This window comes from Amblyomma americanum, chromosome 9, assembly GCF_052857255.1.
Source record: "Amblyomma americanum isolate KBUSLIRL-KWMA chromosome 9, ASM5285725v1, whole genome shotgun sequence".
Lineage (NCBI taxonomy): Eukaryota > Metazoa > Arthropoda > Arachnida > Ixodida > Ixodidae > Amblyomma > Amblyomma americanum.
Genome location: NC_135505.1, coordinates 99,793,246 through 99,819,573, shown reverse-complemented (window position 1 = coordinate 99,819,573; position 26,328 = coordinate 99,793,246). Strand labels below are relative to the sequence as shown.

Sequence of the window (26,328 nt, the reverse complement as noted above, 5' to 3'; positions counted from 1 at the left end):
TACATGAAAGCACGATTGAGGTTTCCACTCACTCAGGAAGACAATTATGCATGTCTTCAACTTTTTCATCTTTATTGCAATTTTACTCAATGTACACCGGCGGCCTATGCTCTAGTGCCGCGTGTTTCTGCAGGAGTGTTGTCAACGCCACCACTTATTTCTTAGGTGCTTTGTTTCTGCCACAACGCTGTCCACGCCAGTGCCTGCACCACACACCTCTCTGTCAGTACCGCTACACAGCTCAAAGCGCGAATATTTGTTTTATACCTTTATTTATTGATGCAGAAAACAATGTGCAAGCTTCATACAAACAGTGAGTCGGTTTGACGTCGTCAACTAGTGCTTTCGCATTGAAAAATACCCCAGAAAGGAATGCGCCATCTCATCTCGAGCTAACGCCTTACGTGGACATAGCAGGCCGTAGAAATAAGTCTGAGAGAGTTCTTTTGTCGGGAAGAATAATTTAGGTTTATTTGCGCTAGAAAATTTAGCAATATGTCCTTTGCAAATAATGACGGAATTCGCGAACCTTTAACTTGGTCGCAGACCAGTTTAGTAAGTTTTTTCATTCCGCTTATGCGTGGACTTCCCCTGCCTAGTAATTTCAGGAAGGCAGTGATCAGTAGAGGCCTTCTGTAGGCTAGACGGTGGCAAAGAGTAGAGGTGGCTGTTTGATTGGCTGGCGGGCTCCTATGACAGCCTTCCGGCGGGCGGAGGTTTTCGCAGTTTGTAAGTCGGTTTCGTTTCGCCGCTGCTTGTTCTTCTGTTGGTTGGAAGCCCCGCTGAAAGCCTAATAGTGAAGGCTGGAGTGTGTGTGCGTGTGTCCGACTTTTTAGAGGGGCTTCTAGGTGGTAAAATCTTTTGGACGTTGAAATGGGCGGAGAGTGGATGTTGGCGTGTGGGTAGGTGGTAGTTTCCTATCATAAGGTAAGAAAGTTTCAGCACAGAACAAGACAAGGGCACTCAAATTTCAATTTTACTCTCCTATTATGGGCTTCTGGAGGGTGACGGTGGGCTTCTTTTCGCCCCTCTGTAGGCTTCTGGTCGGTGAAGGTGCCCTGAGGGTGGTAAGCGGTGAAGGCCTTCGGAGAGGGTGGAGATAAGTGGAGGCTAGAGGTTGTTGCGTTTGGTGCTCTTCTAATGGGCTTGTGGCTGGAAACTTCTGGAGGTTTAAGTGGATCCGTTGCTGTCGTTGTGTGTGAAAATGAATGGTACTTCTGAAGACCGGAGGCGGGTTGGCATGTGTGTAGCGCTTTTAGAAAGAGGAATTGCAGCTGCGGTCTGTGTGAATAGATGCCTGGATAATAGGTCTGCCATTTTTTCAGAATGGCTTGGCTGAAGCTTAAGGTAAGATCACTATCAAACTTATTATGATGGAAAGGGTTGCGGCGTTGCATGCTGGCCTCTATAATTTTGTCTCGCTGTATGACTATGATCTCGCCTTTGTTTCTTGACTTAAAGAGACACTGAGGACAGCTCTATCAATTGTTTTTGTTAGCAAAATCTGATAGTTCACAATTTCATTGCTTTGTTGCCGCTTGTCCGGGAGCGAAAGAAGCATTTATTTAAAAGAAATTTGGATTTGAAGTTGAAAAAGATTTTCCTGCTGCTCCGATTCAAACTCAAGAACTCTTATGACGTCACGGAGAACTTTATGACGTCATAGGACGGAGTGACGTGAAACGTGACGTAAACGCAGACTCCATGATTTCTGGGGGCTAGCGGTGCGGTCTAGCAGCTGCCGAAATGAAAGCTACCGCCGCCGCACGTTGAAGGCATCTATCGGCGGTCGCTACCGTCGCTCTGTTTACGTTTGCACCGGCGTCTTGCCAGCGTTGCTATGGATCCCGTTCCCGAACCCGACGACGTAGCTCTCGCAAAAACTCTGGCCTGCATTTGAGCGACCTCAGCCCCACAGAGCATGCGATTCTTTTGGTTGGTTGGTTTATGGGGTTTAACGTCCCAAAGCGACTCAGGCTATGAGGGACGCCGTAGTGAAGGGCTCCGGAAATTTCGACCACCTGGGGTTCTTTAACGTGCACTGACATCGCACAGCACACGGGCCTCTAGAATTTCGCCTCCATCGAAATTCAACCGCCGCGGCCGGGATCGAACCCGCGTCTTTCGGGCCAGCAGCCGAGTGCCATAACCACTCAGCCACCGCGGCGGCTGCGATTCTTTTGAGGGAGCACGGTTAGGTTAGGTGCCGGCTGGTCGTTTCCCCCTTCCGCCATGAGTAGCCGTTGCAAACTAAATATCATAACCCCAGTGCGGGGAGTCGCGAGGGGACAGGACAAGGTCGGCGCGTTGCGCCCATCGGAGGCTGGCCGGGGCTTTGGGGCCAACGGATTGTGATTCCTTGAACGGCGCGGCTGCACGGTGCAGCAGGCGGCGTCGAGGTCTCCCACGGTTATAAGGGCCAAGTTATTTGTTAATTTTTTTTTGCCACAAAAAACGGATGGGTGCTCAAGGGCGGTCGCGTTTAAAGTTGGCGGCTTGAAATTAAGATGACGCACGGTGCTTCAACTGCTTCCGCTAGACCCAACGGGTCCACTGGATCGGGCTCTCTCGCCCACTTGCATGCACCTTCAAATGTGTACTGTGAATGGATTAAATTAGCCGAGAGCTCGAAAATAACAGCTCCGCCCAACTGCCAAAGCTACTGAATTACGTCACAACGCGCACCTCGGCGCGGAGCCGAATCAGTCTGGTCGGGCAGGCAGCGGCTGGCGCACTCGGGGCGAAATAGAAACATGCTCCAAGTCTCCGCCAGTGCGGTCAGAGAGCGCCGAAGCCGCCGAACGCGTCGGCAGTCAAGCGCAGTAGGAGTATAGAGGGTCTCGCTTTGGCCGACGTGACGTCGCCATGCAGCGCGCGCGCGCGTGTTACACGGGAGTATAAATGCGCCTTAACAGAGCCTGCGCCACGACGGCTCAACAGAGCCACGACGGCTCAAGGTATACCCATCAATAAATACGCATCTAGTGAATGCACTCTACCAATCCAGAAATCTCCGCGCTTTCGCTACGTATATCTTGGCCTAACAGAGCTAGGCCATCAGCAATTTTTCTTAACTGCCTTTACCTTGTCTTCCGTCCCTAATAAACGACTTCCGTTAAGAAGTTTGTAGTTGACTGGCACAGCCGGGAATGTTTCGCCGGGCGAGCGCGCGAACACACAAATGCTCTTTATACTGCGAACTGCCTTGTACGATCACCGACCATCGTGCCATCATAGTTTTTCATCGACCGTGGCGATCATCTCACAAGCCTTAACAGGCTCCTTCAAAGGTGAACTAACACTTGAAGCGGCACATGGAGTTCCTCTGCTGTTCGGCACTTGTATATCGAGACGCGTCAAAAACAAAACCAAGGGGCACGCAAAGCTCATAGGCGCGAAGCTGCATAAGAAATCGAAACTCTCCTGGCCGCCTGTGGCGCCGCCAAGCAACGGTGTTCTTTGCTTCCAACATTCAGGTTGTCTTTTCTCTGCCTTCCTTGCGTGTTAAAAGTGCACTATCGGTTTTAAAACAAAACTTACTTCAATAATGAACCGCGCAACATTCCTTTGTCAGCCTCAGAGATTCGCTGGCTCATGTAGGAAGGAAAATTTCTCCAAGGTGGCGTCTCTTGTCCTATGACGTCACCACGCTTGTACTTGCGAGATTGGCCTGTGGCGGCGAAACCTGTATTTTGGTTCTTGCTATTTTCTACCTTACAAGAGCTTTGTTTTCAGTAAGAGCGGCGTTTTTGTGATCAGGAGCTGGTATTTTATCGATACAAGCCAACTTCAATTTCTCCTCAGTATCCCTTTAATGTCTATGTAGTGTCTGAAAGCTAATTGCTTTGGAGCGGCCAGGTCTGTCGGAGAAATCTTACTTCGATCGATAAAAATCTATGGTGCAAATTAGTTGTTGAAGGTCGCTATAAATTTTCGCTCTGATGTGTGCTCCGGACATATTAAAATAATCTAACGGTGAGCGTCGCAGACAGGGCGCTAATAGTGAAAAATAGGGGAAGGTTCACATCGTTTCTCCGCGAGGTGAACCAAGTATTGTGTTACGCCAATTTTTTTTTATCCCCAAGCATTAAACTTCCACTTATTTGAAAAATAAAACGTATATTTTTCATGCCTACATGCGCAATAAAGAAATAGCAAGTAGCCGCGTGGGAACAGAGGTGCACGCGGATTCGGCTGCCTGGGCGGAAGAAGTACCAAGAAACTATGAAAGAGGCAATAACAACAACAACAACAACGAGAGCGCTATGCCACTACACCTTGGCCAATCCCCATGTGGGTACGTGCCGTGTATTAAGAGGAAGAAGAAGAAGAACAAGGAGAGTGTTCCAAAATGCTGTCTGTTATTTAACTGTCAATATTATTCTCTTGTTTTTAGTCATTGATTTTTCAAAATTCACGATTGGTGCTACATTTTTGTCATCATCTTCGATGGAAACTATTTTGTTTATTCAACTACACCTTGGCCAATCCCCGCGCGCGGGTATGTGCCATATACCTGGGGTGAAGAAGAAGAAGAAGAAGAAGAAGAAGAAGAAGAAGAAGAAGAAGAAGAAGAAGAAGAAGAAGAAGAAGAAGAAGAAGAAGAAGAAGAAGAAGAAGAAGAGTGTTTCCTTCTACGCCCCGCCTTTGAGATGCCAGGGCCTCCTGCTATGGGTGAGTTGGAAATATTTTCATTCTTCGACAAGTCTTTTCGAGCAGCAGTCACAGAGCAAGCCGGTGTACACCGAGCGAAATAAATCGCGAGACGACCGCTTAGTGTGCCGTTATTTGTAAGCTATCCTTTTGCGGGCTTATCGCATCATCTTCTGACACTACGGTGGGGTTGTAATAGGCACCGATTGAACAATCTCGCTGTCGCCTGGTGCCCGTAGACAACTCCGCTCACGTGTGCGTGGAATAATAATGGTATAAGGACCACATTATAGAACTCAGCGCGTTTACTTCTAAAGCTTCATGAGTAATCTTCATTCCACACTTGACCGCAGCGGTGGCCGAGTGGTTGAGCATCCGCCTCGCATGCGGGAGGTGCGGGGTTCGATCCCCAGTGCCGCCGGGTACCCACCGGTGATACAATGGGTACAATCTTTCCCCTGGTCTGGTGCTCGGCTTATTTAGGGTGAAATGCTTGGGAAATGGGTCTTTGACCCCACCTTGAGAAGTCGAAAATACCTTGTGCCATGGCGCTCTTTGGTCTCAGATGACCTTGCGCCATAAAAATTCATCATCATCATCATTCCACACTCATGATGAATGTGAAATGGTTTGGATTGTGGCGCTTCGAGCAATGCACATAATACGGTGTATAAAGTGATTTTAGGTACCATGTTTTCACTCTAGCACATAAAGTGGGTTTATACGTGGCCGCTTCCCGATTTCCCCAACTAGCCTAAGTAGTGCAGCCTCTAGTTGAAGATAAATCCACCGCGGTGGCTGAGTGGTTATGGCACTCGGCTGCTGGCCCGAAAGACGCGGGTTAGATCCCGGCCGTGGTGGTCGAATTTCGATGGAGGCGAAATTCTAGAGGCCCGTGTGCTGTGCGATATCACTGCACGTTAAAGAACCCCAGGTGGTCGAAATTTCCGGAGCCCTTCACTACGTCGTCTCTCATAGCCTGAGTCACTTTGGGACGTTAAACCCCCATAAACCAAACCAAATCTAGTTGAAGATACCGTCTTGGAAGTTCACGCTGAGAGCAATGCTTCTACCGAAAGGTGCGGCAAAGCATGCATCGTACAATAATGAGATTCTGGTACACGGTATTCCAACGGGTATTGGTTCGGTTTAGAAGCTGCAATGTCTGGATCTTGCTTTGCATTGCGGGACGCAGTTATAGACGCGGTGATTTACATTGGAGGTATGGAATGCAATGACATTCTTTTGAGTTTTTCAGCCGTCGGTGCCGCGAGCATTAGGCGTTGTTTGACAGGTGAAACCGTATTGTTTACATAAAGCCATAGAAATTCTGGCGATGATCCTGCTGTTCAGAGTTAAGTACACCGTCCTTTCGGGCACGTAAATATTGGTCATAACGGTGGTTATCTACTGTGTGAGTTATAACTTAAGATGTTTTTTTCTCATTTCTCGACGAAACAATCCCTCCGGGAGGTGCTCGGTAATGCCAGCAGATTGCATTTTGCCGCTGTAACGTTACGTGGAGAGGAAAATATTTCCTGTAGGAGTATTCATGGTCTCGTGTTTGAACCGTAACTCTCAAACTGATTTCCCTTTTTGCGGACTTTTTATTTCATAATAACAATTTTCCACGCACGTTTAATGCATGCATGACACGGAAAACGGATCTTACTTCCTTGATGGCGAAAGTTCAACTCGCCCATTTGGTGTTTGTTGAAAAGCTCATCAAACAGTTCAAGAGACTGGCCGTTTCATGGACAGCGACGACTGAAATTTATTGCTTATTTACTTCTTATTCTCTTGCCATTATTTAAAATAGCAAGTTCACTAAATATACTTTGTCAATGAAATGAGTGCTACAGCGTTTATGTGTGACGATTGCCATTGCGTTATTTGTTCATGAACTGATGGCCCGGATATCTGTTAATGCAATTTACTTGGAGATGCCAGAATAGTACAAATAGTTTCAGCATTTATTATTGCCATATTCTTGAAGGACGAAAAGGCGTAATTTCAACGGGGGACAGTAGGTATTTATGTCGTGCGTTTTCACAGCTGTGCTGAAGGTGATAAACTACTCTATTTTGAGCAATAGGCCCGAACATGTTCACTCTGGGCTGTAGTTAAAATATAACTACTTATGTTATGTACAGCTTTGTTGGAAGCCAGCTTTTAGGAGGTTTTGTGCAGCTAATGTGCATGCTATTTTTCCGGCATCTCCAAAAACCTGTGTTGATAGCGGAGATCCTCATAACACTCTTTCACTGCAAAAAGTTTCCTATGAAGTAAATGTTTTGTCGCAGTGAACATGCATGGACTCTTACACTTTCTCGCTCTCTACCAGAGCAACAGCTTTACTCTCCGGCTGAGTCAAGCTCTGAAGACGTGAACAGGGGTAAGCTTGTGTATGCGTGCGCACCCGTCCTTGAATGCAGTCTTAGGGTCACCCTAAAGCTTTGTTTTGCCGCGACTGTTGCCGCTTCTAAGGACAATAGTAGGCCCTTGTGCTGTACTCCTAAGCGGAAGGAATTCTCTTGGCAGGCTAGCCATGCATTTTTGAGCTGAGCATTGCTTTGGTGCATCTCTGAGCAAAGAAGTAAACAAATTAGACATCAGATGAAGTGTCATTAACTTCAAGAAATGTGTCGTTTGTCAGGACGCATTCATTATTATGCATGTCTTTTCATTTGATTGTGAAACAGTTTGCTGGTATGTACACGTAGCTGTGAAAGCCATGATGTAATGAAGAGTTCTATTATGAAGAAATTTTAGCTGAAACAAAAGCATGGGTCCCAGTATTCCGTTGATCTTGGTGGCTTTCCATTGTTGCGTGTTCAATTTTTTAGTACATGAGCATAACTGTATGTCTCGGGGGGGGGGGGGGGGTACACTTTGTACCAACTGGTGCGATTTTGAGCGATGCTAACTTGTTTAGGAAAACAGGTGCAATAGGCTTAGCACTTTATACTTTGATCACACTGAAATGATCATCATAACCAGGGGGACAACCCACTATTAACGTTTTAAATTCTCCAACAAGAACTTCTGACTACCCTATTTCTCTCTTCACGGATATCACATGCGAGGTAAAGGACAAGGAAGATATAGATATTATCACTCCAGTAATGTCATAACTTGCGGTCGTGCACTCCAGCACAAGATTTTCAATCAGGCAGGCTCTGTCACATTGCCTCTCACACGGGAAATATGCTAGTGCGTTCCTCCGTGCCTTATACCGCGCTTTCTTTTAGTGCTTCATTTAAGTGTATTTTGTGCGCCAACATAGAGAATGCTTTTCTGCACCTTTGGCTAGCGCACCTGGGCACACAAGCTTGGAATATTATTGCCTTAAGAGGGGTCATCCTATTTAGCCAGAGCAAGAAATAAAGCAGTGAGTAGCGATATTTCCTTGGGTCTGTGCGACTTAATGATCGATGCTGGCAGGACGAGTCTCAGTGTAGAGGTAAAAAAATATTTCACAAAGAAACTCTAGCTTGGCGAGGCATTTACGCAGCAGTAGCTTAATCTCGAGCACTGGACCATGTAATTTTTTCCCAATGATTATGAACATGTCTCATTCTTTATATGTTTACAAATTACCCTTCCCAAGCGGAATAAATCCAGATTTGTACGGCATACCCGTGTTAATATGATTCCTGTCTGACATTGGCAAGTGTCGTTGAATGTGATGCTTACTAGAATAAAGATAGATATTCTGCAGGAAGACTTCAGTTTGAGCTACTTTTGAACAGACATCGTAAATGGAATGCAACGGCGGAAGAAAACAGGGATGGGAACACGCAAAACACAGGGCAGGCGCCAACTACTAACTGGTTTTATTAGTATCTAGAAAGAACCGCGTGTAACCACAAGAAAGACACAAAAATATACAAAACACAGACGGTGTGAGAAAGGTGAACCAGGTAAAAGAACGGGTATAGAGACGCACAGAAAGGCAATCTCATCGTCCGTTAAGGTTGAATATGGCTGAATGAGGTATGCCTCTATTATTTCTCTTTCCAGCCTATCTTTCGACCGAGCGATGAATCTGGTTCCGTTGAAAACAGGATAACATATGCACGTACTGCAGTGTGTCGCGATGTGGCTGCAATATACAGACTTCATCTGCGTTCTGTGCTCTCTCGCCCTATTATTTAAGCATTCCCCGGATTGTGCTACTTATTCCAAACCACAGTTCTGAATAAAACATGTGACCATGAAGTAGTGCGCAGTTTCGACGTGCAGGTGAAAATATTGCAAAGAGCGGGTTACCCGAGTCATTTAGCCACGAATGTCACTGAGACAGTTTTGAAAAAAGCTCAAACCCGCTTCACAGAATAATCAGACAGAAAAGAACAAGGTAAAGAGGCCAGTCGGGGCAATTTCGTATATCTATTGTCTATTACAAAATATCAAGAGGGTGGCCAAACGCTATAAAGTCAATGTAGTTCTTTCTGCACCCTACGAGTTATGCCGGATCTACAACTTAAGGACAAACGTCGCAAAGACTGTCGGAAAAATTGGCAGTGGCTTAGCTCGGCTATGCCAGGATATACGTATCGAAAGCTAAGGCATAGCTTGGTTTCCCTTGGTTGATCTTGATTGCAAGTCCAGGTTAGTCTGGTTGTCTGGCTAGTTGTTGTCACGTGGTTCGTCACGCGGTTGGTCACGTGGTGCGGTGCGACCACGGTGGGAATGCGAGCATGGTGCCAATGCGAGCACTGCGAAACTGCTACTTCGTGGCCAATGTAGCCTTCCCTACAAAAGCATGCAACTGTGTTCACAGAGTGCACCGCTGATGTCATCTATGTCATCGCTCTTAGCTGTGGACTGAAATATATAGGACAAACTGGGCAATGCTTCAATGGTAGTGCGAGACTGCGGAGAACGCAGGTGAAGGCTGGATATGGTAGCCACATATCGACACACTGCAGTACCTGCAAATGTTTTCCTGGTGTCAACAGAATCACATTCATGCTCGGTAGAAAAATAGGCTGGAAAGAGAAATAATAGAGACATACCTGGTTCAACAGCGGCGCTTCATGTGCGTGAGTAAGCCATCGGTATTCTCAGCAGACGAAGAGATTGCCTTTCTGCGCTGTTCTATGCCACTCTTTTGATCTGCTTATCATTTCCCACGACGTCTGGGTTTTTTTTTGACCCCGCGGTGGTTGTATGCGGTTCTTTCTAGATAATAAAATCCGTTGGTAGTTGACGCCTGTCTTCTGTTTAGCGTGTTCCTGTACCTGTTTTCTTGCGCCGTTGTATTTCGTTTATAATGAGATATGGCCGCCTGAATGCACGAGCATCGTAATTCGAGAGAGTTGTAGCATGTTGCTCGTTTGGCTTCGGCCTGCGCATGTTTGTTGAATGACTGCAACAGAGGACTTAGCCTGCGATGCTATGCACGGGCTACAGGAATCTTTATCGCTTGTGAAGTGGCTAGGGCTTTGCGGCGCGAGAGAATCATTGCATGAAATTTATGTGTTTTTAAGCGCTGTGTCAGGACAGACTGTGGAATGATATCCTGTGAGAGACTGTGAAAGTCATAGAACATGAACGAAGAATTCAAGCAATTAGGCTACGATTATAGCTACACGTAACAGGGTGGAATGAAGAATAGTTTGAACAAAGCGTGAACATTTAATGCTCAGATTATATACCCAAAGAACGACCCAGGAATAATTAGCGTGGTGATCAGGAAGAAGATGTATGAGAGAAGAAGCTCCAGAGGAAATAGTTTATAGACAAGGTGGAGTAGAGAGTATCCGTCTGAAACAAGTGACCTCATAAATAATAGCAGGAAAGTATGAGGAAACAATATAGGTTCCTCATAGAAGGAAATAAAAACTTGATGAAATGGGCCGCCGACATGTCTACCATTCTCAGGAATGAACATTATGGACCCGTTTGGACGTGACTATATAGCAACTGGATATGAAATGATGTGTCCCACAGACAGATTGAAGAGCGTTTTGACGCGTAAATGCTTAGCACTGCTATTTCTTTTTCTCGAGATTTATTATCCAGAAATTTTTTCTAATTACGTTGGCACAGACGCCTGATTTGGGCTATATTTAGCAGTGCTTAATCTGTAGCCATATAGGCTGGTACTGAGAGTGCTCATAACCTAACATTTAATAAAAAACATACACACAAAGTGTAATAATTTGTACGGCATTTTCATGCAAGGCGAGAATTCTCGAAACCACGCGGACATAAAAAAGATATTCGTCTAAAAATAATTTTCTTTTCACAGACGACGATGTACGCCAGTAAGTATTGTTCTTTTATTGGATGCTAAAAATATTGTTTTCGCATGTCTTGTCTCTCCGTAATTATTAAGCAAGACGCTCGCGGGATATTGAAGCGTGCAACCATGGAGAAGAAGTGAAACAAAATATTTGTACTTTTGGGAGAGATACATACCTTGACATTCATCCTTCCGGCATGGCGAGGAGTGGCCATGCGATCGCGTAAGCGGCTGACTTGTTCTGCGTTTCGGAGTGTAGATGCGACTAAAATATTACGATGAAATATGCAAAGACGTTCACACGGCGTAAATGGGGCGTGGCCCCACACTGGCCGCACCCCGAATGTTCTACCCTCGACATGCGACCGAGAACGGTAACGATGAAAGCGGGCGCCAAATGTTTTATGTTAGCTACAGGTACTAACATATTCAAGTGGTTTAAAACACTTGCTCATTAGACTAAAAATGGAAGCAATGGAACAAGTGGCTACATAGAGCACTTGAATAGGAGTGCTAACAAATGTAGAATCTGGAGATTCACAAAGCAAAATGCAGTGCGACTTATATCAGCCAGTGTGTTGAAATAAAAGCAAAATACGGGTTATTTGTTTTAGAATAAAACCTAAATAGAGTTCAGTGGAATGTAATTTTTCGCTACTTAGATTTGTGCGAGCAAATTCAGAAATATTTAGCCTTTGGCCTGAAAAAACAAGCTTGTCTTCCCAGATTTTAGAAGATTTTTGATGCGGTAATCTGAAAGTGTGGCTTCCTGCGCAAAGCTCTGTAAGGGATCACTAGTAAAATAGGTTAAAACGCTTACATCCGAACGATTCGGTAATTCAGTAGCTATAGGACGGTCATCTTTGGCTTCTCGTTGCTGCCGCTATGGAAAAGAGGACTACATTTCTCATATCTCCAAACCATATGTATAAAATGTTTTTTTAGCACGCATGAGTGAATTCCCTGGTATTAGGACTTGAAACTGCAGAAAAATTGCTGGAAATTGGTAGTTTAGGACAGAGTCCTTACGCTAGGTATAAGAAAGTAGGCCACACTGGCAAAAGAAAATAGTGTCTACTGCCGCATATTCGCGAAAGGTACAGGCTCAGCTATAATTATACGGAGCACTCTTCGGATTTTGAACTCCAATCATGCATTGTGTAAAGGCAATATAAAGGATTCAGGGTCGTGAATGCGAGCGCCTCCGTGGCACTTTCTTGTGCATGCATATAGTACGTTGTAATCTCTGATAGACAAGGCATAAGAGGAGTTTGACCGCAGAAGCGTGCTGCGTTATATTCTGGCCGCAGCTGTGCATCCTTACAAGTTGCGCATTTAACTTTCGGTTGTTTCCCCTATTCAGTGTGAACACTCGGTGCCTTTTCGATGTTCTGTCCTTGGAACAGAAATGTGCATGCTGAAGTTGGCGTAAACATTGCCTAATGTTGCTGTATATAAGACAATTGTAATGAACGGCAATTCATCCGCAGCTAATTGTTACTGGGAGGGTTTATCCTCACCCAGCGCATCTGAAATTTGGGGTCGCATTTCGTCACAATCGATTCACCTTTACCGGTCATCTCATCGTGGGCCTGTCACCGCTGCTCCCGGTGAAGTACCGCATACAAGAACACATACCGGCGCTTGTGGAAGAAATGCGCCTATGTTCCACTTACTCGCAAAACCTCGTCCAGAGCCCGTTGCGCTCTGGTGTACCCTGAGTTAAGCCGTCGAATGACGAATGATGAGGACACGCGACATGCACCTGACGAGATATACTTGCACTAATCCAGCCCCGGCGCAGAAATTTGGCACCTACTGTACTACTTCGTCGCGACCCAGAAGCCTGGGAATGCTACCTGTAAATAGAAAATATATATCCACTTGTAAATCTCGTCATTATTAAAATTTCCTTGTGTAACTGCGTCGTAATGTTCACACTCTTAAGCTCTTGTGGACAAGCACATATTTGAAGACAAAGTGCTTATGTCAATTTCGACTTGATAATAAGAAATAAGGAGTCCTAAATGAGCACGGCTATTTACTAATTTTCATTTAGTGGACTATATTTAAAAGCAGCCTGTAGACATCAAACGAAGACAAGGATAGATGACTGTCTTCTATTTATCTGTGGTGTTGATCAATGCCGATTTTTTGTGTATTCCTTTTTTCGTTGAAGGGTAACAGATTTTAAAAACAGAATAAACCGCTTCTTGAAGTGGGATTCGAACTCATGATTTCCGCTCGTCGCGTACGGTATTTTACCAACTGAGCTATGGCGACGACTTCTCAGAGTTTAAATTTACAGTGTATTCTTTTTGCATGTAACATAAGCTCTAATGCTTTGTTCAACACCACCCAGTAAAAGGTTGGACATCCGCCGCCATGGCTGAGTTGTTAGAGCACCGTCCGCGGCATAAGGAGACCGGGGTTCGATGCTAGTAACAGTATATTCTAATTATGCAATAGACTAATACCCCTACCGGGACCATGAACCTAGCACCACTCGGTGTTGTTCAGAAAAGTGCCGATTGGCTGAAGTGGAGAGCTTTCCTCAGTGATGTCACCAGAGCAAATAAGTACCATTTAATATAGGTTGGTGATGTAACAAGAATAGAATTGAAGTCACCGGACTGGACAATGGGCACTGGCGGGGGGAAGAGATTTCACCAGACCAGGTTCGTCTGTTGGAAGCCTTCAGTGGGCAACCTTGTAGGTTGCGTACTGGAAGACCAACTTGCGTCTCACAAGTCCCACTAATGCGTCCAGAAAAGGCATCAACCGGTTCGAATGCTATCACAGTGCCAACACATAAAGGAATGAGGTGTCCCGACGTTCTTTTTCGTCCTACTTTATTATCAAATATATTTCGAAAAAAAAAACGATTGCGCTCGCAATTTTTTATTGACCAACACCGCAAATAAAAAAGCATGTTCGCGTGTAACTCCTTTGGCGTTTGTGAGCATTTTTTTGTTGGAAATGTATGTCGTAAAGTGTCCCTCATCTCCCTTCACATGCCTGCTCATTCACTAAGCTGCGTTAAGAAGAAGAGCGCTAGTGAGGGCAGCCGCCAATGGAGCCCTTCAAAAGTTTTTAGCAAAGACACGGCAGCCCTTCTCAAGCACTCTGCTTTGAATGGAGAATTTGTTCAATTTAAAAAGCAAAAACATTTTAGGCAAACATTGCTGTAGACTACAACTCTTGCCTGCTGTTCATCTTAAAAATTCCCCGTAGCGCGGAAAATCCGGCGTCGGCTCTGTGAGCGAGAAATCACGGTCATGCTTCCAGCAGGTGGTGCCCAGAGAGCAACCAGCGAGGCATGTGGGGCACCTAGGTCACGCGAACTTGCGGCGTCGTCATAAGCAGGTGGCAGTTAAATTAATCATTGGTCGCTCGAGACGAGTAATTTGGGTTGCACAAGTCCTTCCGCTGCGAGCACCTACCTTTCCGGGGCAGTGACGAATCGCTTAACTGCTACACCAATGCGTCAGGAGGTGTATGAGGACTCACAGGGATCTATGAAAGTAAAGTAAAGAATGACTCGCTGCGCATATTGGAAATAACCCTTTACGCTATTGTGTCTTACTCTCAAGGCAAAGCTGAAAAATCTCCCCCAAATTTCCTAGCTCCTTCAACCGTTTCGGCTCGAATGAGGGAAAGGTTATTGCTTGTGGAGCCTTCAGATAGCTATCAATGCACGTTAGTAGGCACTTATTGTATGAGAACCGACAAGGCGAGACGGTTCTTAGCCCTCGAAGCAGCAAAGATATGAGAAAGCAAAACAGTTCTTACTTTGTTTATATCTGTGCTTTCAATTAAAAAAATATATTCATTTTAGTTTTTGATGCAAAACCATGGACGATTTTCTTGAAAAAAGTTGAGTATTTGCTGTGATAAACATAGCGTAGAAGCTGGCTGATGCTCTATATCTCCACCTATTTTTCAACAGTGTTGACACTCCGCAGCAAGCCTGGGTCCTCCTTGGTTGCATCAGCGTAATTGTCTTTGTCGCCTTTACTGCCACGATGTTCGCCATTGTTCGAGGTGAGTGAACCATGTTAATTTCTTTCCTTGGTGTATTATAAATGGTGCTATAGAACTGAGCAACCCGAGAGGCCAGATAACTTAATCTTGTTTGCTGATTTCACTCCAAGGAAGGATCGTGGGCCTAAATTTTGACTGACACGAGTGAGTGTGAAAGTTTTTTTACACCAGCAACACAGACGAACAATGAACCTCAATTGCACAGACCTGTTGGCGAGTTGGTGCATTGCAGTCACGTGCAAGCGCAAACAACATAGGAAAAGAGATACTTGTACAACACAAGCGCTTACTTCCAACTGAAGGTTTATTCACACACAAGCACATTAAATACACCTTGCTGCCTGACGACAACAGACCGCAATGCCGACATCAAGTGGCCGCACTAAAAAAAACCTTGTTTCCTTGTTAGTCAGTGTCACAGATGGTGTGCTGAGCAATGAACGTCGTCCCGAAAAACCTTGTTTTTCCTTTTCATGTCTTGGTTACAAAACTTATTTAATTCGCTCTTGGAGTGAAAATCAAACAGACAATTTATTAGCTATAGCTGAAGTAGATACGAATGCCCCATCGTGATACCTGTGTAAATAGGTGTTCCCTCTCAAATCGGGGACCGCACAGTATTCTCGAATCAGGGCGCTGCATTGCAAAGGTACTCTTTCTCACTGAAGCTTACCAGGTAACGCAACCACTTTCCAAAGCACCTATTGTCCAGAACATTCTAATGGTGCTGTCTAGTAAAGCCATCATAGACATAATAAAAGAGCGTAGCTTAGATGCAAAAAATCTATGATTTCGAGATATCACAGGGCGGCGACAAAAGGGCGGCCAGCAAGTGGAGAAAGTGTTTTAACGAGCGGCTTCAGAGTGGCTGAAACTTGACCGTTTCTTCGGGCAAACAAGCCCAGCTTTCTTGGATACCGCTTTTCTTTGTAAACAACTGCAGAATAATATAAGATACTGCTGTTAACATACTGATAGGAATAGTCTAATCTTACTACGCATACTAAAACTGAGCTTTTACTATGCGTATGCCCTAAAACTAATGAAGCGCTTTTATGAATCATTATGGCATAAAACTAAAGACGTACCGAGGAGGAATTTTTGAATAAAATGGTTGGTAGGATGCAGTCTTTTATATACAGTAAAATGCTTTGATAAACTACATTTCGTGCGAAAATGCGTATGTCTGGAATTTCTAAGTATGTTTGGGCCAAACGGTGCGCGTCCAAACTGTCACGACGCATATCAAAGTGCTTTGTTCTCGGCTGTGCTGTGTTTGAGAATAACGATGAACTTCCTATCGGTGAGTGCGTTTTAGGCAGCGAGTGATTGCAAATCTTGTGAAGCTCACAGGCTCCGTCACCGTAATTCCAGCATTATATAGATTCTTCTAGCATGCATGCGACCAGAACTTGCTTCGCTTTCCGAACAGTCTGACAAGAGAAAATTTTAGCGGTGCAGTATTTTCCAATACTTTTTAAAATGAATAAATAACAAGCGAGCATAATAATTCTTGGCGCTCATAAAATGCTACGTTAATTTGCAAACGCATTCGATTATTTCAGGAAACGTAATGCTCGAACAAGAATTTGTGATACACTTAAGAGGTCGGAAAATTTTGGGTGTTCCTAAATTTTCATAAATGAGTATTTTAATTAATGAAATAAAATTTAACGAATAAGAATTATCGATAGAGCAAGATAATTGAGTCACATACATGTTCCATTGACGTCACGTTACGTTTCCTATGAAGTAGTTTCGCCTTCAGTGCTTCAGAGTAACTCACTAATTTTCAGCAGGTTAAACCCCTCTGCTGGCGTATAAATCTGCTTCCCTGTCGAGAAACATTTAAATGAAGGGACAATTTATTCCTCTATATGAACGCCGCAAACTTCACCTATAGCCATTATTGCTAAATTAACTGTTACGGTATAATTATCAAAACACGGTCATGAGTGCATATCTTCCAACGTCCTAAGTCTAACCTTCATCACTCTTCCCCTAATCTTCACCTCGTCGCCACACGCTACAAGGTACAAAAGCTATCTATGTCTCCTATGAACGCCTAAAAATTGCAGAAGAATTGCAAAAAACACCGAAAAACGACCTAATGTCAGATTAAGTGCTGAGCGCTCGGTGACGCTCGACCTTGGACTTAATGCACGCAGAGAAAGCGCATTGTGCGAACGCAGGCTAGGATCAGGGAGCCGTTTGCCAAGCGCTAGTGTGGTTAGAGGCTGTAGAGGGATAGCTCGGATGCAATGTGGGTGAGAAGGCTCTCTGTTTTACGAGTCTCCTTTTTTACGTGTTGTCCCTCGTAGCTTAAGGAGATGCAGTTCACAGAGTCACAACGGTATTCCTTTCTTTCACAGATTAAAACCAAATCACGCTTGCTCTTGAAAATAAAATAAACCTCTCCATGTATAGCGGGACTGCGAGTTAGATGCGAGAAGGCGCTTGCCAAAGTCACAAAGCAGCAATTTCGATTCTAATGTATTTTTAAGATTCCGGTATTTAAGATAATAATTAAAAAAAATTATTCCTTATTCGTTTGCGACAGACATGCGACCAGTAGGTTGGCAAAACATGACTGAGACACCGTTTGTGCAGACGACTGAAGATAAGAAAGCAATTTTGTGTGCGCGTTAAATTTAGCCCTTGTGGTGGATTGCTGCGCTTACGAACCGTGTATGCCTGACTGACTGCCCAAATCTGGTCAACGATAACTGTGTTCATATCTCTAATTTGGCGACCCACCCTAGAATGAGCATGAACAGAATAATGTTTCAGGCAGGCATGTTTCTGTAGCGACATGAAATTGATATTCTCAGCAAAGGAAGTTGCTAACCAATGTGTAATAAAACTGCGTGTGGTATAAATATCTACACTTCAACTTTCAACAAACCAATAATATTTGACTTACTCTGATTACTTTATAACCGAGGTACACATCACTGAATGTCAATATAAATCGACCGACGGTTACTTGCATTATGTGTACAGCATTTCGAACTGTGAGGAGAGGCTGGCTACAAGATTTTAAGCCTGCGAGTACAGGCCTTGGGAAATGCACTGTCTAGCAGTTCATGCTGCATTCAAGATGAACCTCACAGAACATCGTTAGTGCTCGCTCGGTCCAGATGCGATGACTCGTGCCCAATGATCCGTTGTACGGGATTCCGTAAACCGCCTTTAGTATATGTGTCATACGCAGTACAGTCTGCGTCAGCGTCGTGTAGAGTGCCCACACAGTGTGCGCAGTGAAATCATAACTGAAATTATAAAGCTGCTTATTGTTTCCGAGCAAACCGCTCACTCCCGTCTTGCACTTCTATGTGGCTGTAGTTCTGGGTGATCATAGGCTGTAAAACCTATAAACCAGGATGAGGTGCGGATTTTTGGGAACAAAAGTGCACTCTTCCTCGACTCTACACAAGGATGGCGCGGGCTGTACATGCTTGAAAGTGAAATTTTGCGCCCCAGGTCGCTCTCGATGGTTGCTTCCGGTGCATGGGAACGGCAGCAGCACCCAAACTAGCGGAGCATGACTTGAAAGCATTGCTCAGACTGGCTCTCCATGCATTGCTATCGGCAAGAAGGCATCTGTAGTCTTTCAAATCTTTCTGCAAGAGTCCTCCAATAGGCGCCTTGGAATGGCCTTTTCAGGCGGAAATCAGCAGTCATTCTTAAGTCGGCTTCCCTGCACTAAACACCTGCATTTAAAGACATTACTCATACACGGCAAAAAATCTAAAGCAAGAAGGGTTAATCCAGCATAGCTGTTACGCTATGTTACGTTGATTACGTTGAAGAAACACAAAGAGAAAAAAAGACACCATACTTCCGTTATAATATTTTATTCTGTTGTACTAAATTTACCAAGAAAAGTTTCATTTAGGGAAGTGTCCTAGCGGCGCGACAGTAACGGTTTTGTGGGCCACAAAAAAGACAGTGTGCTGCTTGTAAACGACTCAAGCATTAATTCTGTTTTCGACTTTTTGTAGCTGTGAGAATTTTTTTGCGAATTGAAAGTTGGAGCCCCGGTGTTTGTAGTTGGTGGACCTTGGCTCAGCACTGAAGGCCCTGTTACTTTCCTTGAAGACGCTGGATTTGGCTTCGGGCAGTTAAAAACAAGCGTTTACATGTGCACATGAGAGCTTTCTATTAAAGGCGTTCTTCTACGATCCTGGCTTGCAGTAGCCTAAATAACAAATGGCGAGAAAGAGGCTTCATTCTAAGCTAAAGAGGTGCTCCTGCTTGGGCCATCACTGCTTCAGGAAACTTATGGCGAGGTTAAATCAGCCTGATTTCGGCCTCGATGACCATATGTACACCGAGAAAGCTTATTAGCTTGTTTTAGTGCGTTAACACTTAAAGATGGCATTCATCGCAGTTCGTCGTTGTGTGTTTGTCTGTTTATTTGTCTTGAACCTGCTTTCTAGCAGGCTGTCTGAAGTTTGCTTTCTGAGAGGCTGCTTCTCTGCCCACTGGGGGTGGAAAACCTGCGACCTGCCCACTGCATTTCGGGCTGCCAACCTTATTTGTATTAACCTAGCAGCCTACCCAACGTGGCAGCCTCAATTATTCGTCATTCTCCGGAATTATTCTCCGGAATAGCAAACTGGGTGTCAACCCAACCCAAGCAACCTAAGTCCCACCGTTGGCAGCACATGCCACAGAAGGGCAGCGGCGCGTCGCTTAACCCTGCATCACTGCGCCAGGAGTAGTATCAGGACTCCCAGGGATTTGTTAATGTAATGTAGGGAATGACCAATCCTGCATGCATGAACTTTAACCCATTATCGCTATCCGAGTTGCCATCCTTGAAAACTGAATCTGAACACCGGAACCGAAGTGTCAATCAAAATGCTAGCGCACCTATTTCGCATTTGGACTGAATGCGCTAATCGGCTATTATTTTATTCTCTTTTTTTTTCAAGCGTTCCTGAGGCTGAGTGCTGTGGCTACACCCGGTGAGTGCTAGAAAGCGTTCTCTAGTATGCGGTAATAAGTGCATGACCCTTGCAATCGGAGCTGTGTACTCCCCTGGCTATTCGAGTGCTTCGACAATGTATGAAAGCGACTGAGAAGCATTGCTTCGAGTTTTTATCGTAATGACAGCGCTATATTTTGATTTACTGCTTAAATATCTTGTTCTCATAATTAATGTTTTAAGCAAAGAAGTTCAAGCCTACCGTTTCCCGAGCTGTCTGACGGTAGACGTGCATTTAGGAGCCGTGTTAAGAGTTTTAAGGTAAATGACTCGGGTAATGAATCTTACCACCATCAGCAGGAGCAGCGTATCTTCGCCAACCAAAACGAAATTTCCGCCAAGCGTTAGATTGTAGAGCCATGAAAAATTATGTCAGCATCAGTGGAGTCGTGATGCTTGCAGTTGAATTTACTACCCATGAAATAGCCCGCCCCCCTTGCTTAGTGAAGCAAATCAAGTATATTCATATATACATATTACTGAAAAATAGCGGGACATTATCGCAAGGAACAAAAAATGATGAATTGTAGTTTTCATATCTGAGGGGGCCGTCGAAAGGGTAGCCCAGTTAACCCGAGTGCTTTTTACATATTCGCTTTAAGAAGAACAAACCGTGAAACTCTTCAGACTTCAAACCCGACACAAAAGTGCAGCAAAGTTCAATATTCCAGCATTCTTTTTGGAGTCACAACTGGAACGGTAATCTACGCAGTATTTATTTCTGATTAGAATAAAACGCCTTTAAATAAACTAAAAGATAGCGGTTGACTTTTCACGCAGTCGGTGCTGTTCGATCATCACTTACAAAGCGGCAAGAAGCCCGCCGTAGTTCTGTGCATGACTTGGAAGTGTTCTGAGCATTCAATGAGAACGTAATGAGACTTACAGGGAAGAATTTCTGCTCTTCTTACATACTTGAGGCAGGCCTTTAAGACCACATTCGGTTGGTGCGTTGAGGCGGCGGATTCAGTTGTCACTTTCAATGCCAGATCCCTCGGTCTCGAAATCTTTTTGCACAGATCGCTGTTGAGTCACAAAATAACACTTAAGGGGCAATGGCATCCTATTGAAATTTCCTCGGGATTAAAATTTATTGTGTAAAAATGAACCACACTGCGAAGAAGCTGAATTTGCTATCTCTCTCACTGTGTGCGGGGTTGTGAAACAAAACGTGGTCTCCACGCGTGTTGTTCACAACTCACAAGGTTGCTAGTAAGCTGGAATGCTGAGGACCGGCCGAAAAAGCCAATTGGCATAGTGCGCAATCAAGTGTGCATACACGCTGTTTAAGAATGCAGTGTTTACGCTTTGTACCTATGCTCAATCACTCAGAATAAATTAATTGGAAACAAAGAATAACTTGGTAACCTGAGAGACGAAATGAATGGGGCATGCATGAGGCACAGTTACGCCCTTTTACGCGCAGAGCATGTTATTTTCTTATAAATGCTGCGCTTTCTAACAAGCTTTAGCGACTGCATATTTCTTTTCAAGAATGGAAATGGAAGACGTGCAGAACGTACGCACATTGCTGGGTCATTCAAGCGAAAGGACTGAAGCACACAACTTACGTGCATCAGATGAATCTTACATCGCAAACGTATTTTTTTTCGTGTGCGGGTCTTCGCTGTGCTATGAATAGTCTAGTACCGAAGATGACAATGGCCTATGCCAAGAACAATGGTACTGCTTGCGCTGCCTTATCTGCCGGTTGCTGCATGAGCTTGGACTCGAGTTGGGTTATGGCACTCGCTCCAAAGCTCCGCGATTCAGTCTATTTATGCCTAGGTGTTTGCTTCAATCATTTACAGTGCCATTGTAATGCACCCTTCTTTTGAATCGTTTTTCATTTACTTCCGCGGTGTTAGGCTTTTTTGTGGCCCCAGCTGAATCTTCAATCGTTCGGAAAGGCAGAGCGTTTTAGAGCATAACAATCGATGCCAATAGAAACTACACGCTCTGCCTCCCTTTCATGACAAAAAAAAATTAGTTGCTGAACACACCATGCGCGAGGGTTTTGTACAGGTGCTTGATTTAAAGGAGCGTACCAGAGTTCAGCATATCACTCCGACGATTGAAAAACTGAAAAATCGTCAACAGAAGCAATGTATATGACTTCTGTTTCAGTAAAAAAACTGGGAAACATTACTTAAATGGGGCTCATATACCCGGCAGAGATTTGCGGTGCTCTAATTACAGTAATTAACGCGTATACCAGGCAGGGAAGGCTTCTAGTTTTTCAAAAATAGACTTTTTGAGGTAAAAATGCGGCTTTTTCAGCGTAGTATTACCAGTGTTGGTGAACACCGGAAGACCGGTGAATCGTTTTAAGTAGTAAGCTTGTTAACTATTTTTTAGCTTTTTAATTCTTAGAGTTAAGCACCTAGTTGCAATTAGAGATACGTAGCTGGTCATTAGGAACAGCCATATAAGTTTTAGATTTTAGAAAACCCGATTATTCTTGGCGGCCTGGCTCGACAATCTTTGGCTTTTTTGAATAGTTATGTGCACTGGACGCGTTGCTTTGCCTTTCATACTATCGAAAGCACGTGAATTTGGCACGACGTAGCCAAATTTCGTCGAGCCACAGAACCGAGGATAGTCGCCTTTTCGAAGTTCAAAAAACTGATATGGCTTTTACTAACGACCGGCCACAAATCCAACCAGGTGCCTAAATATAATAGATAAAAAGTTAATTATCAGAAAATAGTCAACCAGCTTACTACTTAAAACAAATCACTAACTTGGCGGTGTCCGCCAACACTAGTAATGATGTGTCGTAAAATCAATATTTTTACCCCATAAAGCCTATTTTCGAAAATTGCTTGTTTTTCCCTGTAGCACCTGGTATACGGCATAACAAATGTTCATAATTTAATACCTGGCTCTCCAAGCTTTGCAACAGCACAACGTGTATAAATTCAAGCATTCAACTTTTCCACTATCCATCAGCATAAATTGTGAGTTGAAAAGAGAGCGATATGAAATACGTGTGGCTTTCTTTTCGATAAATGTCTTGCCATCATTATACTACAGAATAATGATGCTCAAAGTATACTACAACATATTTTGAAAAGTAACGTAAATTCGTTTAAAAATATGACAATCAAATTGAAAAATATCGTTTTAAATAATGGCAGTCAGCAAAGTCCACTTGATGAGAAATTTGTCAACTTAAAGAAACCATATCTAAAATAATATAGTTTCGAGCAAGATGACTTCATTCTTACTCGGCTAAAAATTAGTCCGGTGCATGCGACGTACTCTATTTGCCCGTCACCAAGTGTAACGCACTTTCAAGTTTTAAAAAACTCATGTTCTTGATGAAACCTAATCTTGAGATGACATGAGCATTTAGTAAAAGTTAAACACTCCGCATTCCTTTTCATCCCGAATGTTTACTCAATTATGAGCAATTTATTCTGTTTTAAATAGCAAGTTGGTTAGATTACAAACCAGGCAGCCATATTAGAGCATATTTCAAACCCGTAACTTGCCATCGAATTTTCAGCCTGCCGCGACGGCACTAACTTCTAAGTGTTGCGATTACAACAAAAACTGAGAATGTGCGTCCACCGATACAGCCAGAACACGTCCTGCAAAAATCATCCATGATGATTGCAGTTCACATGTCCGCTCTTTTGTGTTTTTTTCCCTGTCTAAGCCTTAACATGGGGTCGTCCAGGAATTTGAAAAAACGTGGAAGGGTTTCAACTTTCAAAAGCTCATTTGTAAAAATAAAACTCTCGCTAAAAACCGCTCCTCCCGAGAACTCAGCAAGGCGCAGGGTCTGCGTCAGGTGCGGACGGCGTGGTCTGTTTGGGAATATTAAAATACCTGCCCTGCATGACTCTTAGCTTTTCACTTGGTCCAGTAACGCTCGTACACAGCCTTTCTTCTGTCTGCCTCTAACTTCCGTTGGATGTTTATTCAGCAATTTATCCCATAGAATTAAAATGCATTTTTCTTACACAGTCAAGAAGTAATGCAACCTGGGAGCCTGGGAATGAGCCTTTTTATGACTGACATAAAAAAATTACATGCTATTTTAACGCTGAGCCTGGTTAGAGAACGAAAGCTGCGGTGTATCGGGCAAGTAGACGTGGCTTGGCGTCTGTAACGTTGAGTGCGTTGCACACGCTGGGTACGCAGTGCGCCCACCCTGCCACCGTGGCAAGTGGCACTTAAAGTAATGCTTCATAGCGACAGGTTGGTCACACAACCGATGCTGCAGACTATTCTACCGCCCTCTAGCAGCGAATCTAAGGGTCAAAGTTCAAAGGTCAAGTGGTGCGACACCATGGTGGACCATATATGGTAAGGCCTACAGCCACACTTAACGTCTGGCTCACTTGAAAGACAACAGGCAACGCATCGCGAAATCGGCTTCATCTAGCATAGTTAAGCTTTCGGTTCAATAATAAGTTTAGAGGTTTTATACGCCTGAAAGATAATAGTTGCTTTATTAGACCTTTGTAGTTGGCTGCTTGCGTTCAAAGTAGAAATTTGAGCCCTTATTTTTTTAGGAGTTACGTTTGGCAGCCGCACGTGCGTTAATATGGTACGTGCCAAGATTTTTTCCTCAACGACTTGTGCATTCGTTGCTCCGTTCGAAAATGTTGCGCTTTCACTGGCGGTCTAGGATTTCTGTCTGGAGTTCTATGTTACTCTTCTCATCTCCAGAAGCCCGGGCGCTGCAATGCAAGAGAACTTTTGCTCTACCGTCTGTTAATAAGGAGATCTTTCTCAAACAGTCGTGTCTGGTGGGAACTTTGATTCCGAGCAAAAAAGTAGCGTGTTTTCAAAAACCTGGATTACGTGTTGTATTAAAGGCTTCCTTCAACACCTCTTTTCAGAATCCCAAAGGCTGAAGCCGACGACTACATCCGGTGATGTTTAATGTCTACTAACCCAGAAGCATTAGTATAAGGGTGGGCGTCACGGCTGCCGCAAAGTGCTGCAATACATCTCCAAGTGCTTAGTATATATATTTTTGTGCCTGAGGAGCAGTTGGCTGTGGTGTAATTTATTGGTCTTTGGACGTGGCTTTCTCGTAAAGAAACAACTGTAGTTTTCTACGACTTCATAAAACACTTTACTGTACCCATGCGCCAAAAGTAGAAGTGCAATTTGTAGAGAATTGGAATTTCTTTATTCCCTGCACTAAACAATCCTTCATGATGTGACACACACACGAACTGTGATACTCATGCTTCTTGGCAAAGCGCTGTGCATAGCCGAAGTTCACTATAAAATTTAAGAGTTCTTTTCAAGGAATGGGACAGCGTCATTACCTTAAACAAAAAAGCTGTTTTCTCATTCGATGCTACAAAATTTCGATTTCATGAAGCTTAATTCAAACGACCTTTACTTTGATAGGAATAAAACAACCTTTGTCCGTAAAGTTTCGAGGCTGGTTTATTTTCTTCTCTAGAAATGATTCCCCAAAACTACTTTTGAGCGTTGTGTGTAGCGCCATGGTGTTGGGCTAACCTGAGCTATTTTATGTTAATTGCTGCGCCTACGGCTAGATGGCAGTACATGTAGAAAAATACGTTGTCACTATTCTTTTGCGCATTCTACAGGGAGTGAATGTGGAGAGATGGACGTTCACACCGAACAGCGTCTAAATATCAAATTCTGTGTGAAGCTTGGCAACACAGCCACACAGACGTATGAGCTCCTTCGTGACGCTTACGGCAAACGAGACATTATCGCGGGCGCGAGTTTTCGAGTGGCACAAGAGGTTAGTTTCGGGGAGAACGTCGGTGGAAGACAGCACAAGGCAGGGGCGCCCTTCAACCCCACGGAATGTAAACAATGTGGCTCGGATCAGGGAAATAGTACAGCAAGACCGCACTATTCCGGTCCGCATGCTATTAGATGCTTTCGACATTAGTAAGACAACATGCCATCAAATTTTGCGAGAGAACTTGGGGAAGACGCCAGACTTGTCCCGCACTCCCTCACCCAGGACCAGAAGTACACGCGGGCATCAGTGAGCGTCCATTTGCTCTCCGAGGCAGAGAAAGATGCTGCATTCGTCGACAGCATCATTGCTGAAGAGAAAACTTGTTGTTTTCAATGCGGTCCACAAAGAGGCATACCACCGTATGGCTGTCCACAAGAGGTCCGGCTTCAAGAAAGGTGCGGCGACAGAAGACCGAATCAACGACGATGCTGATAATTTTTGTCGATGCCAGAGGTGTCATACACCACGAGTTCCTCTCACAAGGGGTACAGTGAATCAAGAGTTTTATATCCGCGTGCTACAACACATGCGTGATGCACTGCGATGCCGTCACCCTGACTTATGGGCATCTGGACAATCGAGCTTTCTCTATGATAACGCAAGGCCGCACACTGCTCTCACCATGACAAAATT

At 44.3% G+C, this 26,328-nt stretch overlaps 1 protein-coding gene across 1 annotated transcript in view; it reads left to right on the top strand.

Annotated features, from left to right (window-relative positions):
• The first annotated feature begins 4,652 nt into the window (after window positions 1–4,652).
• Window positions 4,653–26,328, top strand: part of LOC144103532 (uncharacterized) — a 45,177-nt gene continuing 23,501 nt past the window's right edge. Inside the window, exons 1-6 of the mRNA XM_077636228.1 lie at window positions 4,653–4,674; window positions 6,998–7,048; window positions 10,913–10,928; window positions 14,856–14,950; window positions 19,891–19,923; window positions 24,800–24,832. Of these exons, the coding sequence (XP_077492354.1) occupies window positions 4,653–4,674; window positions 6,998–7,048; window positions 10,913–10,928; window positions 14,856–14,950; window positions 19,891–19,923; window positions 24,800–24,832 (250 nt within the window). The remainder of the gene's footprint in view (window positions 4,675–6,997; window positions 7,049–10,912; window positions 10,929–14,855; window positions 14,951–19,890; window positions 19,924–24,799; window positions 24,833–26,328) is intronic.